General features: G+C 40.3%; 1 protein-coding gene across 1 annotated transcript in view; it reads left to right on the top strand.

Annotated features, from left to right (window-relative positions):
• Positions 1–15,029: 15,029 nt before the first annotated feature.
• The window catches only part of MCHR2 (melanin concentrating hormone receptor 2), a 41,673-nt gene continuing 39,214 nt past the window's right edge, over positions 15,030–17,488 (top strand). Inside the window, exon 1 of the mRNA XM_065402152.1 lies at positions 15,030–15,211. Coding sequence (XP_065258224.1) covers positions 15,030–15,211 — 182 coding nt within the window. The remainder of the gene's footprint in view (positions 15,212–17,488) is intronic.

Here is a 17,488-nt window from a genome sequence, read left to right as displayed (position 1 = left end):
TTTAATATGAGAAATTCCTGCAATGCTTCCATTTCAACAAGTCATCATTTTCTGGTGAATAAACTTTTTGTTGAAAAATTCATGACTACCATTAATTGGGATGCATTTTTCCCTTTCCAGAGAAATGAGGGCACTGGTGTTTCTACTCTTCCTCCTATGTGTGGTTTGGAGACGAGAAATCCCAGTGACTCAAACACTGCTGAGTCGTTGGGCAGAGTATGGAACCTACTGAGTAGAATGCAGAACAATACACCACCCAGCACATTTTGCAAGTTACAATTCCTTGCATCAGGGAGGACGCATCACGTCCAAAATGTAATCTGTAAATTATTGGCCTCTAGGTACTCAAAAGTATGTGAGCTGATTAGTTGATCAAGGCAATAATAAGGAATACTGATATTTTATTCATTCTTTACTATTTAAAAAACAACCAATGAAGCACCTGCAGTCATCTTGCTATGGGTGAAATCCTGGTACAATCAAAGTCAATATCAAAGCTCCCATTGACATTGCTAAAGACAGGATTCCATGGTGTGTCTTTATAACACATGTTCCTAGGTCTGTTAACTTCATTTTCCCTCTTTCCACACATTGTTTGTTACACCCATTTGGTGCATCTTGTCTTCAATTAGACTGTAGGGTTTTTAACCTTGTATTTTGTGTGTGTACACTGCCTAGTACAATGGAGCCCAGATCTTAACTGAGATCTGAGTTCTACTGTAATACAAAATATTTTTCCTCTGTATATCTCAAATGGCTTTACAAAGAAATATCATTGTCCACTTTCTACAGATGGGGAAGCTGAGACAGTAAGAACATAAGAGAGCTGCTCAAGTGGCTGAGGCAAGAACTGAACCCAGGTCTTTTGCCACCCAAAACTGTAGCTCCATCCAATAGAACACAGGCAATGGGGTTACAGAGGGGGGGGGAAAGGATCAACAATGAGTCCAGTGGTTAAAAATTGATGAGTTTTTATTTCACAACATCCAGAATGCTTGACTACATAAATGTTAAACAAGCTCATTAACAACAGAGCCTTGAAAATGAAAAAGCGAGTACACCTTTCAAACGAAGAATTTGATAATGTCAAAGGCAGCAGAAAAATCAAGAATTATAACTGATATCCAACTTGGATCATAGCAACAGATAGATGCCACAATTAGCTCCTCCATGCATAAATCAGCCCATGGCAAGGTGGGGTCTATTAAGAGGGTGATATCTATTTGATTAAGTTGCCAACAATTCCTCACTCAATATAAATTAGAGGAGAAAGCAGCTAATCTCCCTGCTCCCTCTTTCTAGCTGGGAATGTGTAATGTGTTATTGAAAGCAAATCAGTGTTAGGCCAAACTCTCCCATATAATACTCCCTTACAGGTATGAGTAGTCACTTACAATGGTAGGGATATTTAAAAATATAACTATATCCTAGATCTCAAATCTATGGGCTAATTAAAAGCAAGCAGGAAGACTGTTAACCAAGGGAATATTTGTATGTAAATAGAGACAAATAAAAAATAGACAAAAAATAAATAGATAAAAAAAACAGACAAACTATTAGGCACTAAGAATAAACTCTTCGCTCTAAGAAGCCTCAAACTCTCTTTAAGGGGGCTCCACATTTAATTTAGACAAACCACTGATGGATCATTCTTCTCCGATAATTTGGCTTGCAGACCACAAAGAAATCCCTGGCTCTGTGGTCTAACAAAGGACCAGCTAGAGACTTCAGTTTCTTGCTTTCCAGGCTCTGTTTGAAGCCTAAACCACTCCACTTTTAGTCCTCTGAGTGGAAGCTACTTTTGGTATGTCTACACTGCAATTAAAAACCTGCAGCCTGAGCCCTGTGAGCCTGTCAGCTGGCATGGACCAACTTTGGGTGTCTAATTGCAGTGTAGACATAACCTGTGACATTACAGGGTGCAATCCAGACCACTAATGAGCTGTGTCACCTCTGCCCTCCAAAAGTGGGTTCCTCACAATTCTTGTTGCTGTAGCTCCCACCTGGGCTGCTCACAAATAGCCTTCCAGCATGCAAGTGACACCCTGAGTGTCTGAGTATAGCTGCAGTCTGCCAGCCACACATCAGTCACACTCTGGCTTCCGCCAGCCTTTGTTTCCACTTGCAGGGTGACCCCAACACATTCCCAGACCCAGATTTTCCCCCAAAACATGTGTTCTGCACTGTCCAGCCCTCTCCTACACAGTCCAGATATATTACATCTGTTTCCCATCTATGCAGATAAATACATATCAGTTTGCTACCATAAATGGAGTTTCCTACACAGTTCAATTTAAAGACAACACTGGATTCATTTTAATTAAAGAATAAAACAAATTTATTTAACTACAAGGAGATAAGTTTTACCTGAGTAAAAATATACGGCATTAAAGTTGGAAATGGTTACAAGAGAAATATGATAAAATGCTTCCCAATGGTAAAACTTAACAAACTAGACTTGGTTCAAGATAAAATGCTAACCACATGCTCCCAGCAACAGGACTGACCAAACCTCAGGTCAGGATCTCTCTGTAAGTCAAATAGGCTGGTTTCTTTTGTCTTCTTAGGTGTAAAAGCAAGAGCTGGACAGGGAGAGATACCTTGGAGTGTTTTTGCCCCCCACTTTATAGACCAGTTGCCATTTGAAATACATTTTCCTGTGCGTTACCCCTAGATGACGTTCATTCCTGATGTGAGAATGGAGACAAGGAATCTCTTGGTGAAAGAGGTTCCATGCTGTTGTTTGCTAAGATGTAGATCTGTTTGTTCCTGTCCCCCTTTTTTGCCGAAGAATGGCCACTGAATAGTTGATGACTCACCAGTTTTGATGGCACCTGGCTAAGGCATCAGCTTGTTCTTTGTTTTTGAGAAACTGATTTACCCACACTTGTCTGGTAAATACATTTTAGACCTAATTTCAGCATATGTTCATAATGTTGATACACACATTTCATCATATTATTGACCAAGGAGTTATTTGCTTTCAAATGAAACTTCACAAGGCATATTTTGTACAAAGATTACTACAACAGTGTGTAGGGTGTGAATATAAGGGTGCATCCCGTCACAGCCACACACACTATCAATGAAGTCCACAGCCCCAACTGACTTTACCTGACTCTTGCCAATGTCTTACATGGTGACTGAAATTTCATTTCTGGTTTCTAGGCAATTTCATCCTATTTCCCCCATGATTTACACAGGCATTTGAGACATATTCCATCACATTAAATCTTTAAAAGCTTTAAATTAAAGTAGTTTTCATGGAATTACCAACCTGAAATCCCGACTGACAGGTTTCAGAGTCGTCAAGGTCAGAGTCATGAAAAAAACATTGTCACTTGGCTCTAAGCCATACATGCAAGTACTCAAGAAATAAATGGGAACAGAGAAATGGGCTAGAAAATGTCTAAGATCTGAGGAACCAGCACAATATGGAGGGGAAAGAGCACTGCAGAAGTAACTAAAATGTGAATAGAATTTCCTTTAAATAAGTAATTTAAACAACAGCAGAGGGGGAAATTCCCGTGTTTAAAAAAGAGGTAGTAATATTGCAAGTATGTTCTGCTATAAAAGGAAAGAACAGATTCCAGAGGACCACAAATAGTTTACTGCTTTAGTTTGCTCTATGAAGCTAATGTGTGTACTAATTAAATTAGTAATGAATGAAACAGAAAACAAAGGAATTGAAAGATTGCAGGGAGCCCAGCCTAGCAGCAAATGAGCTTCTCAATTCTGTGTTTCAAAATGAAGTAGCAAACTCACTAGGAAAGGGTAGGATAAAGTAACATATCTAAGAGAATGAGAGGTACCTGTGGCACCTTAGAGATTAACAAATTTATTTGAGCATAAGCTTTCATGTGCTAAAGGCCACTTCATTAGATGAATAAATGTTAGTCTCTAAGGTGCCACAAGTACTCCTCGTTCTTTTTGCTGATACAGACTAACACAGCTACCACTCTGAAACCTATATCCAAGAGAGGTTAGACAGCAGAAGGTGTGAGAAAAACAAACAAACAAAAAAAAAACCCTGCAAGCCATTTAGGATTATGTCTGTTAGTTATATTTGTGACTTTCTAATGTGTCAGTGAAAAAAGATCACAGAAAAAGATGCTGAACAAGGAAATTTATTAGAATACATTATTATTCCTAAGCCTATTCCTCCTCTCTCTCTCTGCTTCATTATAGAACTTCTATCTAGAAATTTCTCCAGTTCTCCTTCCTCTTCATTTCCTACAAAAGAGTGTAGTATAAACAAACAATACACAGATCCCTGCAAATCTCCAACCCTCACAATTTTTTTCTTCTGTCTTTATCAAAATTAGTATTTAATAATAAATTACAGATCTTGTGAACCTCTTGTTCCCCCATACATTCACCAAACATTCTCTATTTGGGCATACTTTGTCTTGGCATTTGAAAGCCACCTAGACCAACATGCTCCAGGTTTCCAGTCATCTATGTATAACTGGAGTGGCTAACTGTAGCTGCTAACTTTGGCTGATGCAGCTGTAGCCTTGGACAAATGATAAGACATCAGCACTGGGAATTCTGTTCTATTTAGGTTCTTACACTGCACTCACCACCATGATATCTAACCTCTTCCCATAAACTAAAGTGTCATCCATATAAATTTCCACTTTTTCCAGGTTTGCAGAATCTGGCTCATTTTCCTTTGGGAGATTTCTGGGAAACTGGGATTGTAGACAGGAGGCAAGAAAAGCAATGTATTCTGAATAGCAGTATAGAAATTTTCAGTTTGGCACTCTGAGGGTGGAATGAAAGTTGCTGGAATCCTCTCTCATCCATTTCCTCCCTCATTTTGGAAAGCAGTAGGAATGGCACCATGTGGCCTGAGCTGAGTGCATAATGTACCTTTTTAAAATCAGGTAATTTTCTCTGACCACTGTCCCAACCTCCTCTGTGTGGTGTCAAAATTGATAGATACACACATTTGCCTTTGTACTATGACCTCATGGGGGCCCGACTGTGATGGGTTGGGTCACAGAAACCCCCATGGGACTGCCACCTGATGTGCCTAGACTACCTCTGAGCCTGTTTTCCCTGCCAGCTTGGGACGTCAGTCCCTTGCCTGGTTTGAGCCAGACATGCTTGCCTGCTGCAAAAACAGATCCAAGCCGGAACCATGTCCCCTACAAGCTGCAGGCTTAATTGAAAACAGCTTAAGAAGTGCTCCTGTCTCCAGCACTCAGATATCCAACTCCCAATGGGGTCCAAACCCCAAATAAATCCGTTTTAAACTCATAAATTGTTTGCCCTCTATAACACTGATAGAGAGATATGCACAGCTGTTGCCCCCCCCCCCAGGTATTAATACAAACTCTGGGTTAATTAATAAGTAAAAAGTGATTTTATTAAATACAGAAAGTAGGATTTAAGTGGTTCCAAGTAATAGCAGACAGAACAAAGTGAATTACCAAGCAAAATAAAATAAAACATGCAAGTCTAAGCCTAATACAATAAGAAAACTAAATACAGGTAAATGTCACCCTTAGAGAGGTTTCAATAGGCTTTTTTAACAGACTGGATGCCTTCCTAGTCTGGGCCCAATCCTTTCCTCTGGTACAGTCCTTATTCCAGCTCAGGTGGTAGCTAGGGGATTTCTCATGACTGCAGCTGCCTTTGTTCTGTTCTACTCCCTTATATATCTTTTGCCCAAGGCGGGAATCCTTTGTCCCTCTCTGGGTTCCCACCCTTCCTTCTAAATGGAAAAGCACCAGGTTAAAGATGGATTCCAGTTCAGGTGACATGATCACGTCACTGTAAGACTTCATTGCCCACTTGCCCAGCACACAGGTATACAGGAAAACTTACAAGTAAACAGAGCAATCTACAGTCAATTGTCCTGGTTAATGGGAGCCATCAAGATTCCAAACCACCATTAATGTCCCACACTTTGCATAATTAAAATAGGACCTCAGAGTTGCATTTCATATTTCTAGTTTCGGATACAAGAATGATACAATCATACAAATAGAATGAACACACTCAGTAGATTATAAGCTTTGAAATGATACCTTACAAGAGACCTTTTGCTTGAAGCATATTCCGGTTACATTATATTCACACTTATTAGCATATTTTCATAAAATCATATGGAGTGCAATGTCACACCGTGCACAGCTGGGTTCTGAGTCACAAACAACCATTATGTATATGAATTCCCCTCCCCAAAACTGCTCCTCTAAATGTCTTGATTCTGTTGAAAATGGAAGCCTTCCATACCGTAGACATGAGGACAGGAGTTGTCATTAAGAGTAAAAATTCAGTGTCCTAATATCTTGGATTTTTGTGCTTTTTGACTCTTGCTGTACTTGCTAAAGTTTGGTCCTTTGCTAGTGTTTGTGTGGGACTGAGAAGTATGGCAAGGAATATGCCACAATTCCAGTATCACTTGGAATAAAAAATTGTTTTTGTCCATTTTAGCAAAGCAGAGATTATGCAGTTTTGTCTTTGTAGTTGAGTGCTGACTTATGTTATATGACACCAGACATAGATGATTTGATTATGCATTAGTTTTATGACTCATCCAGCCATTTGTAAGGTAATGTGTTGTCAGACTGAGTATCCTAGATATGGAACAGAACTTTAGAATTTGAGGTTACAAAGAGAAGCTGGCAAACTTGAACTCTTTGAAATCAGCTCTTTTTTTAATGTCGACTTTCTAATACAACACTTAGAATAATATGTCCTGAATTTGGGGGGGGGGGGGACTTTTAAAATGATGAGTTTTCCCGCTCCGCTGTTGATGTTTAGAAGAGTTCTAGTGCTGTCAAAGGCATAGATTAAACAAACAAATTTCTTTTCTGCTAACTTCTTTCAGGTACCGTAATTTTAGGTGTTACATGTAACTACAGTAGATCGAAAATTTTGAGACAGAAGTGTGCATTTGAAGCTGCCTGTGTCCCTTTAAACATTCAGAGCTCAGTCCTGCACCACATTGGCATACAGAACCCCTAATGATGTCAGAAGATGCACCAGACACACAAAATTCCCTTTTTAGTCAAAGGGAGTTGTTTAAATTGAATGGTTATAGGACTGAGAAATGTAGTTCAAATGAAACAAACAAAACATTCTACTTTTTACAAAATTTCCTATCAACTGTAGTCCTCTAATATATTTAGTAGTAGTGCCTCTAATGTATTTAATACACTTTTGAGTAATGTACAGTATATGAGCAAAAACTAGACGTTTTGTAATAGTCAATCTTTATTTAGCTTGACAGAGTGTGAGGTTTAATGGTTAGAACAGGAGACTGGCTATATTTTATACACAACATGGACAAGTTACTTAAGCTCTTTGTCCCTCAGATCACTCATCACTTACATGTGTGTAATATTTACTTATCTCCTGGGTGGTTTCCTTGTGATCCCAATCTGATTGTATGTATCCATCTGTTGTCTCCTGTTTTGTACTTAAATAGTAAGCTCTTTGGGGCAGGAACTGTCTTTTTGTTCTGTGTTTGTATAGCACCCATATATAGTGGGGTCCTGGTCAATGACCAAGGCTCCTAGATGCCATTGTACAAATAATAAATAATTAGTAATTAATGTTTGAAAAGTGCTCTGATAATTTCGAATTAAAGGCAATATAGAGGTGTAAATAATTGTTACATTAATTGTTCACATGAATGTTAGCAGTAGCAAGTGTATTATTCTGGTGTATCTTATTTATATACAGCATTAATAAATAGGAAAGGAAGCTTTTTATGTGCATTAGGAATGCTGCAGAAGATTTTTAGCAATTTTTAGATGATGTGTTTTAGAAATCTTCGTGCCTTTCAGTTTGATTAATTTGTTCTATTGGTGGTGTATGGCTCCTGGTTTTTGCAAGAAAATTACACCTGTGCATTTTCATTAACTAGTGCCTGACTCACATTTCATATAATGCTAATAGTACCAAGTCCTGGGCTTTTGGTGACAATGAATGGCAGTGAAACTCTTCCCCTTGAAAACTGGTAACAGGGTGCTTTTATTCTCCAAAACAAAGGAATTTTAAATTTCCAGTCAGAAACATTTTGCCCTATCTTAGTGAGATAGAATATTTGATTATGTATGCGGTGTACACTAATGTAGTTTGGCATGAGCAATTCAAGTGTCACTGCCTCCTCCAACGAGAAAGTATCATTCTAATAATGAACCCAACTGAATACAAATTCTTTAGTGAGTGGAAACATACTGCATAGCGGGGATTTTTTGGTTGGTTGTTTTTTATTTTATTGTATTGTAAATGTTTCTCACAATCTACAAAAAACATTGGTTTCTCATTGCAGACTTTTATTATAGTTTATATTGCAGTACCATCTAGAGGCCCTAGTCAGGACTGGGGCTTCATTGGACTAGGCACTGAACACATGTACAAGATGGCCTCTGCCCTGAAGAACTTGTAACCAACATAGATGTACAGTGTCTCTCATCATGTATTATTGTATAGTTATTATAATGTCTTTGGCCCAGATCCCCAGACATATTTAGGCTCTTAAATGCCATTGATTTCATTGAAAGTTAGGAACCTAAATGCCTTTGAGGATCTGGGACTTTGCTCTTATACTCTGAGGGCCAGATTCTCTGTCGGCCCTTTGCACTGCTCAGGCAGAGTAGAGGGGCCAGGTGCAGCCAGATCTGGCCATCTGAGATCCCACACCCCACACACCTGTGAATAAGCTCTCAGGTGGCTCCAAGTTGATGTAGCCAGCACCTGTACCTCCAGCCCATCCCTCACTCACTTCTGGCATTGGCATTGTGATGAGGACATGGCTGAAGCATATTGCACTCCTGTTAAACTCAACTGGTGTACAGTCCCTTATGGATTGTTAGCAGCTAGCATAAATTAGCTCAGTGGCTCTCAGCCTTTCCAGACTTCAGTACCCATTTCAGGAGTTTGATTTGTCTTGCTTACACCCAAGTGTCACCTCACTTAAAAACTACTTGCTTACAAAATCAGACATAAAAATACAGAAGTGTCACAGTGCACTATTACTGAAATATTGCGTATGCTCTCATTTTTACCATATAATTATAAAATAAATCAACTGGTATATAAATATTGTACTTACATTTCAGTGTATAGAGCAGTATAAACATAAGTCATCGTATGAAATTTTAGTTTGTATTGACTTCACTAGTGCTTTTTATGTAGCCTGTTGTAAAACTAGGGAAATATCTAGCTGCATTGATGTACCCCTGGGAAGACCTCTGCGTACCCCCAGGGATACACCGTACATAGGCGCCAACTCTGTGGGTGCTCTGGGGCTGGAGCACCTATGGGGAAAAATTAGTGGGTGCTTTGCACCCACCGGCAGCCAAGCTCCCCGCCCCCCCACCTCCCCTCCACCTCCTCCTCTGAATGCACTGCACCCCTGCTTCTCCCCCTCGCTCCCAGCGCTTGCCGTCGCAAAACAGCTGTTTTGCGGCGTAACAAGCTCTGGGAGGGAGGGGGAGGAGCAGGAATGCAGCGCACTCAGGGGAGGAGGCAGGGAAGAAGGGGGGCCGGGGCTTGGGGAAGGAGTCCAATAGGAGCAGGGAGGGGGCAGAGTTGGGGTGGGGACTTTGTGGATGGGGTTGGAATGGGGCAGGGCAGGGGTAGAGTCAGGGCGGGGCTGGGGGCAGAGCGGGGTCGAGCACCCACTGGCGCCAGCAGAAGTTGGCACCTATGACACCGTACCCCTGGTTAAGTATTAGATCACCCCAGGATGATATAACCATTTCAGGGCCCAGATTAGTCTAGAGAATCAGAAAGCCATAACCAGCCCCATGTCAAGTTCCACCCACCCACCCTCCTTCCAAATCAACTGCACCAAGCAGAAACCAGGCAAAGCAGAGAATTTGAGCTGACTGTCCAATTGAAAATGTCATTGATAAAGTGATAAGAGATCTAAGTGAGACTGAGCAGAGGTGATGCCAGCGACTCCTCAGTCCTGATTGTCTGATGTAAATGGCATAGCACAGCCCATGTAACTGCAGAGTGCTATTTTTACATATGTTGCCCCACAACTTAACAGCTTAAGTGCTTCCATTTGCTTCTGCCTTGCAGGGCCGGCTCCAGGCACCAGCACAGCAAGCAGGTGCTTGGGGCGGCCAACAGAGAGAGGCAGCACGTATGGCTCTTCGGCGGTGGGTCCCTCTCTCCTTCTCGGAGGGAAGGACCTGCCGCCGAATTGCCGCTGAAGAATGACGCTGATCGTGGCTTCTTTTTTTCGCCGCTTGGGCAGCAAAAACGCTGGATCGCCTCTGCTGCCTTGCCAATAAGCTATTATATTTAGAGATGGAAGGTGGGCACAGCATGAAGGAGAAATAATTGTTCCATCCTAGAAAGACCTATGAGGTAACACAGGAGAAATCAATTAAGCTTCGTAAACAAAGAGGCGAGGGGCAGAAAAGGCACGAGAATGGTACTTCACTAAGGTGAATTCTGGCAATACCTCTGGAACCAACTCTCTTTGTAAGCTACAGAAAAATATATACCAAAGTCTATCCTATTAATCACAAGCAATTAGACACATCTTGCCCATTATACTCAAATAATCATTAGACTTAATCTTCTCTGTCATATTACAATAAAATGGCCTTTCCTTATGGAGTTAATTCTATACTTGTCTCTGTAGTGATATACCCCTGCCAGTACACTAGGAATTATGACTATAATAGTACACATCAACAGCTCTTGAATAGCTACCTGACATCTTAAAACAAATATCCATATATTTCTAGAAGACAAGAGGGGTAATTAGCATCTTATACAAAAGCATCAGCTTGGAAATAAAGATACGGGATACTCAGAAATCATAACAATACCGTCTCTTCTTATTGTGCTTTGAGTGATTTAGTTATATTTTGGTATGAGTCTCCATCTATTTGTGCTACTTAAAAATCAAATTTCTAGGTCTTGGGTAAGGCTTTACCAACCTGTTGTCATAAACTACAAGAATCTTAATGCATGAAATGCTTTAAGACAACAGAAAATCCCAAATCTGTTGATGTAATTAATCATCTAGGGACTAGATTCTATCACTCTTTTCACACTGCATGAAACAGATGTGTCTATAACTGTACTACTGGGAACAGCTTTTCTAAATGCCAGATAAATTAATACTGTTTTTCCATCTCAACATGGCCACTAAGATCAATGACTAAAGTTGACATTCATCTGCCAAGCACCAAAGCGTCCAATTTTCCTTGTATGCTTTCTACTGTTACATTTAAGAGAACTGAACACATGACACTGAAAGAGAGAACAAGATGGATAACTGGTAACTTACAGAACAGGGAGACAGAGAGAGAAATCAAATATAGCTGGGTCATTTGCTTGGTGACTGCCCCATGGCCACAATTTTCAAACTGGGAGCCTAAACTTCGGCTGTTAAACTTAGATTTTATGCATCTAAATATTGGTCTGAACTTTTATTTTAAGTGGGAGTTCTGTCAGCATCTACAGATTTCAACCTGTAATGATCCCACATAAATTGTGGGTGTGTGGCTTCCCCCTAAACATTCAACAAACAGAAGGTAGATGAAAAGCAATATGATTTATTATTTTTAAAAATCTCATGATTAAGCCAATCATGTGTTGTATTAATTTAAATGGAATATATGAGCTAAATGTGTTAACATGACCAGGACTGTCCAATATTAAACAGTATTAAACAAGGTTTGGAATTTGGTATTCAGAAACCTCAGCCTGCTTAGTCCCACGGCACACACACCATTAAAAATCCTCTTAACCTTTTATTAAAGATATATAAAAAAGAAGGAAAAACTAAAATATTAAACAGGGCTTTTATTTTAACATCGCTTGTTCCCTTTCTCTTTAGCTGGAGAGAGTTTTTCAAACGAAAAAGACCCTTGTTTGACAGTCATTTAGATGGTATCAAATATGGCAATAACTGTTCTTTATGGGAGAAAAGAGAAGAGTTGAGATGGGCTGGAGAGGTCATTGGTGCTGCAGTTGTTAAAATTTGATCCCATTTCCTAATAAGACGAAACAAGACACAAACACAAGCTGGGAGAGGAAAGAACTGCAATGATAGAAAATGCAGCTTCCATGCCTGGTGGTTGACTTTTACTAGCAATCTCACTCCAAGACCTGGCAAACTTGTACCAGCATTGAGCTATTTAGGGCACTGCTGTTAGCTGCCTCTTCCTGGTCACAGACTCACAGCAAAGTTGCAAAATAAGCCAGACTCATTTTAAACAGGAGGGAAAAGGGGAGAAAGATAGGAAAGAGAAGAAATAAGGTAGGGAAGGAAAAGGACACCTGTGGGAAAGACATAGCCTCACATCCCAGCTGGTGTTCAAGATTTAGCTGAGACTGGCAGAGATGGTGATGTCATCTGTCTCCCTCTCTCTGGCTCGGTGTGGTCAGCACATCTTTCAGGATTAGTATCGAAGAAGGCCTGGGATCCCAGAAGATGATGGGGGTAGCAGCAATGATGGTAAAACTCACTCCAGTAGCTGTTTTTTTCTCCCCAAAGTCTCTTTAAGGACCCCAAAAGGGAGCGGTGAGTGGAACAGTCCATCCCCTCATTATTTTGTCCACCGATTAGGTCTAGTTTCCAACACACCAATTTGGAGTCATTGGTTTCTGGTTCCACATTTCTCTCATTTACCAACAATGATCTTAATACAGTCCTTGAATTATATCAGTAGATTTTTTGTATGAATTAATTTAGTCCATCTATATTTATTATTATAGCTTATTTGGACATCTTATGAACTTTCACATACTTTTTACAGTTGAGTTCACAATTAGGGTAAATTTGTAGTCCAAATTATTACCACATGGTTAGGAGTGGGCTTATTCATGGTTTTTAAATGATTGAAGTTGTTAGTACTACATAAAAAGCATTTTATAGTAGAGACACAAAACTAGAATGAATGAAAACAGAAAGTTGAAAAAAAAAAACAATCAAACTAGGAATTCAGAATTAAGACTGAAAGTTCAACATTAACTGTATCCCCCTTGTTCTTCTGCCTTTCAAATAAGGTTGTTTGTAGCATTCTAAGGCGTTTGTTAAATAATGTGATTTATAATTTCATACAAACCAGAATTGTTTCTAGAACCTTGCGCACAGTGGATTGCTCAGTAGGATACACCTACTGAGCAATGGGACAAATCTTCATAGTCTCGAAATCTGACCCTCTGATGAACTTCTGCATTTCACACCTAGGCCTCCCCAAAAGTCAGGATTAGATCGGGATGGTTTTCCAACTCAGGGACATCTATATTCCTTCCACACAGAGCTGTCAGGCAAAGGTCTCAGAGGCAGAATTGAGCTCAGAAATATTTATGACACCACACAATGGCTTCTATTTTGACAGTGGTATTTCTTTGAAGTTATTTCCCTGACTTTCTTACCCTTCACTCCTCTGATGCACCCTTAGAGACAAAGAGATAGCTTTTGTCCCCTTACTGTGACCGGGACATCACAGGGCTAGATCTTTTGTAGCTGCTCCCCAGCCACTTGCTCTGAGTGACCAGGTACTGCTGTTTATCCTCCATAAAGGGGTATGCCCTGATCCCGGCTTACAGTCTGTTGGTACAGATTGGACAGTTTTCAGAAGGGGACTCCTGCAGTCAAGTTTCAAAACAACTACTCCTAGTGAAAAACCTCTCCTTGTTACCCTACAGAATCAGAAGTTTTACCCCACAGAACTCAGACCCACTCATTATTTTTACTTGCAATTGTGTTTGTGTTAAATGTGAGAGACTATGGATTGTGAATGAATTCAATGTGGTTTATTGTTAACATTTCCAATAATAATTAATAGTTAATAATACCTTGTCTCCAGCAGTTCTCACTGCTGGGATTTTTTTAAAAAATGGAATTGTTCTGCAAAATGTCTCCTTTAGGCTATAACTTTCCAAGGTTCATTCCCTGCACTCCCTCAGGGTGTCCGGCTGACAGCTTTGTGAGGACAGAATATAGATCTCTTCAGGCTGAAAGGTTTATTCCTGTTTCAATCTCTAAAACAACCTGAGGCAAACCCGCTACACCAAACTCTGCAGAATTCATGAATCCTCCTTTCCCTCTGCACAAATCCTGCCAAACTCCCCAAGTACCTCAAAGCCACTATTCTCCTTTGAACCACATCAGACAGAACACATACATTTTCTTTATAACCCTCTTTGCATTGTTTTCATATCATTTTGACAACCTGCTCCCTTAAGCTAGAAGGCATCCTTACAAATTAAATGTCCCTTTTCAGCAGCAAAAACAGCCAAATTGCATCATTGTCTCTTAGCCCAGGCCACAGGCAGCAATCCACTTCACTTCTGAAATCACTTTCCTCGTCTCAGTGAAATGGAAAATATCCCAGAATTTACATTCCAAGCACCAGAAGAAAAAAAAAAGAAATCACAATCTATGGAGAATCTGGCAAGACAAATTCTCACTGGAAATAAAGTATACACTTTTAACAGTGAAAGCAATTAACCATTGGACCAACTTACCAAATGTCTTCTAATTTTGGGAGTCTCAATTTTTGGGTACACAAGGTGAGATAATATCTGGGGATTGATTCTTGGAAGCACAAATCACCCTCAACACCAAATGAACTCCAACTGAGAGGCTGAGCACCTCTGAAAATCAGGCCCTGATTAACTCTATTGGGACACTCAAAATTAGAGCTCCCTTTTGAAAATTTGGGCCTAAGTGACTTATTCAACATTTCATAAATCTGTGGAAGATCAAGAAATAGATGCCCATGGGATTTCCATGGTCGGAATGAATGCTGTGACCTAAAATGACCCATTAAAAAAGTTCTGTATATTTTAATATAGGTACAAAACATGTCCCAGATTTTTTTTAAGCAATACTATCTAAGTCTGTTGAGTTCATTCATGAACTTAAACAACCACTTGGAAGATTTTATTCATGAAATTCAAACTGTAATTAAAAATCATGTATCCCAAGCTGCTGTGCTTGACTAATGAAACATTCAAATTGTAAGTCTATGAATAATTTATTTTCTGTTACTGTTACAGATTTAAGGATCTATCATCTCTGAAGAATGAATGAAATCCAGCCTTCCTGTTGGAATAGCACACCTGTCTTGTTCAACAAATCTTGGAGTGGAGGGCATTACTACCAAGTGATCAGTGCAGCAGAAACAATCATCCTTCCCTCTCTAATTGGGATTATCTGCTCAATGGGATTAGTTGGCAATATCCTCATTGTGTTCACCATAGTAAGGTATGGAGTTTAGCACATGTGCTGCAACAGAGATTTACTGCTGTAAACAAATCATTTGAATACATTGAGGAATGGAATTGTCCAGCAAAGACTAGTACAATCAATAATTCATGCTCTATGTAGCCATTTTGATACACAGTTCTGTCTAACCAAATTTGGGCCATGATTCAAGAAAGCACTTAAACATACGATTAGGTCCCTCCCTTCACAGGGAAGCATTTAAACACATGCTTCACTTCAAACACATGTTTACTGAGTTCAGTGGGACTTAAAAGCACACATGTAAGCTTTCTTCCTCAATAGGGATGCTTTTTTGAATTGAGAGTTTAGAAACTGATTAAGCTCCCACTGAATTCAGTGGCAAAATTCCCATTGACTTGGATAGCGTAGAGCCTTAAGCTTTATCAAAAAAATTTCATCACCTTCCCTCTCAGCTAACGATGCAGTTTGATCCAGTTAGCATTTTCTCTCCTGACTCAGAATGATTAAGAGGGATAATCTGTGCAAGAGATTTGCTACTCTGACATTCAGACAAAAAAATATAAATGCAAACATCTGACCCTTGCATACCTATTATGTTTTTTTGCTCAGACATCGGTATTGGAAGCCAAGTGACCTATTTTGAGACTTTAAGTAATGTTTTAAAAGTAATTCTATAAAAACAAAAATAAATGAAACATTCTCCATTTTCTGTCTTGAAAACAGTGTATTTTTTAGATCAGACTGCTATCTACACTCTCCTGGTTAGTAATGGCCTCCCAGGATTTCATCACTTTCCTGGGATGTTGGCTCCCAGTAACAAGAACTTTTGTGCTAGTTGAGGATTCCCCTGCATCTTTAAGTTTGCTTTGCTATGATCTAGCAATGTCAAGCAGACTTCTTGGACCTCAGGATCTGGCCCAATTATCAATTATAGTTTTGTGCAACAAGAAAATATCTTTAATCTCCTGATTCTATCAATTGTTTTATAGTGAGACTCTCAACTGCGTGATTTCACCACAGAATTGAAAGAGGTTTCATCAGAAGCTGATTTGATCTAAGCACCCGTAATGCAAATTATCATAAACGTGATAGACTAAGGCTAATACATGTCAGCATCAGCAAGATTTAATAAATGAACTCTATCCATACATTGTGAACTTTAAGGGGGGAGAGGGGGCCATTTAGGGATCTGGGGCAAAAATCTGTCTGGGGATTGGTCCTGCTCTGAGCATGGGGTTGGACTAGATGACCTCCTGAGGTCCCTTCCAACCCTGATATTCTATGATTCATTTCCAATGACACAAAAAGGAATTAGGCACCTAATAGCCTGTTCTGCCTTTGAAAATCTCCCTCTAATGCACTAAGACTACAAGTCTACATTCACAAAGGAGCTTAGGTGTGGTGACTGCATTTTAGGCACCTAGAAAATCACTGGGATTTACAAACCCTGAGTTTGGCACCTGGACATACCTATCTCTCCCCATTCATTGTATGTCAGAATGAGATTCACAAAAGCCAACACACTAGGTAGGGAGACACCTAAACTAGCCAATGGGAGATGCCAACGTGAAGGGTGTGTCCTAAGTCCTCTCTACCACCCCTCAGGGGAGTATCCTAGTCACTGGGTGATGGGATATTCTGATGTGGGACTTGCTCAGTCTCTCCTGTCAAAGCTGTTCTACTATGAATAACTAATGAAAGGCTCATTAGGCCAAAGAGAGAGGTGACTCTGTAGCCTGGTGATTAACACACACAGGATATGGGAGAGCCAGTCCCCCTGCTCCAATGACTTTAAATTATGTAGTTACAGTGGAAGAACTTCAGCAGGAGAGATTGAGGGATGCCCACAACAGAATGTCCCATAGCTCAGGGGTTGGAGCACTCTTCTGAGAAATGGCAGTGCCTAGTTCAAATTCCTCCTCCCCCCTCAGGCAGAGGGAGGATTTGAACCAGGGGTCTCCCATGGCCCAGGTGAGTACCTTATCATTGGGCTAAAAGTTATGAGGGAGGCCCTCCTCCCACCACTGTTTTGTGTAAGTTCACCTATAGTGGCCTGTGACAAGGTGCACTCACCACTGCAGCGCCTCCTGCTGGTTGTTCTGGAGACTAGCTCTGCCCACCAGTGCACCCTCATCTGCTGATGTCTTGCTGCCATCACTTCTGCTCCAGGACCCACATCACTCCCAGGACCATGATGTCTTCTTCAGGACACAGCATTGCAGATGTGCCGCACTCTGTGCTCGGGAATGTCCTGCAGTCTGATGGTCCAGCCACTTCCTCAGTGGTGAGTGGTGG

The sequence above is a fragment of the Emys orbicularis genome, chromosome 3, assembly GCF_028017835.1.
Source record: "Emys orbicularis isolate rEmyOrb1 chromosome 3, rEmyOrb1.hap1, whole genome shotgun sequence".
NCBI classification, from domain to species: Eukaryota; Metazoa; Chordata; order Testudines; family Emydidae; genus Emys; species Emys orbicularis.
Note: the sequence above shows the minus strand (reverse complement) of the source record. Positions and strands in the feature narration are given on the sequence as shown.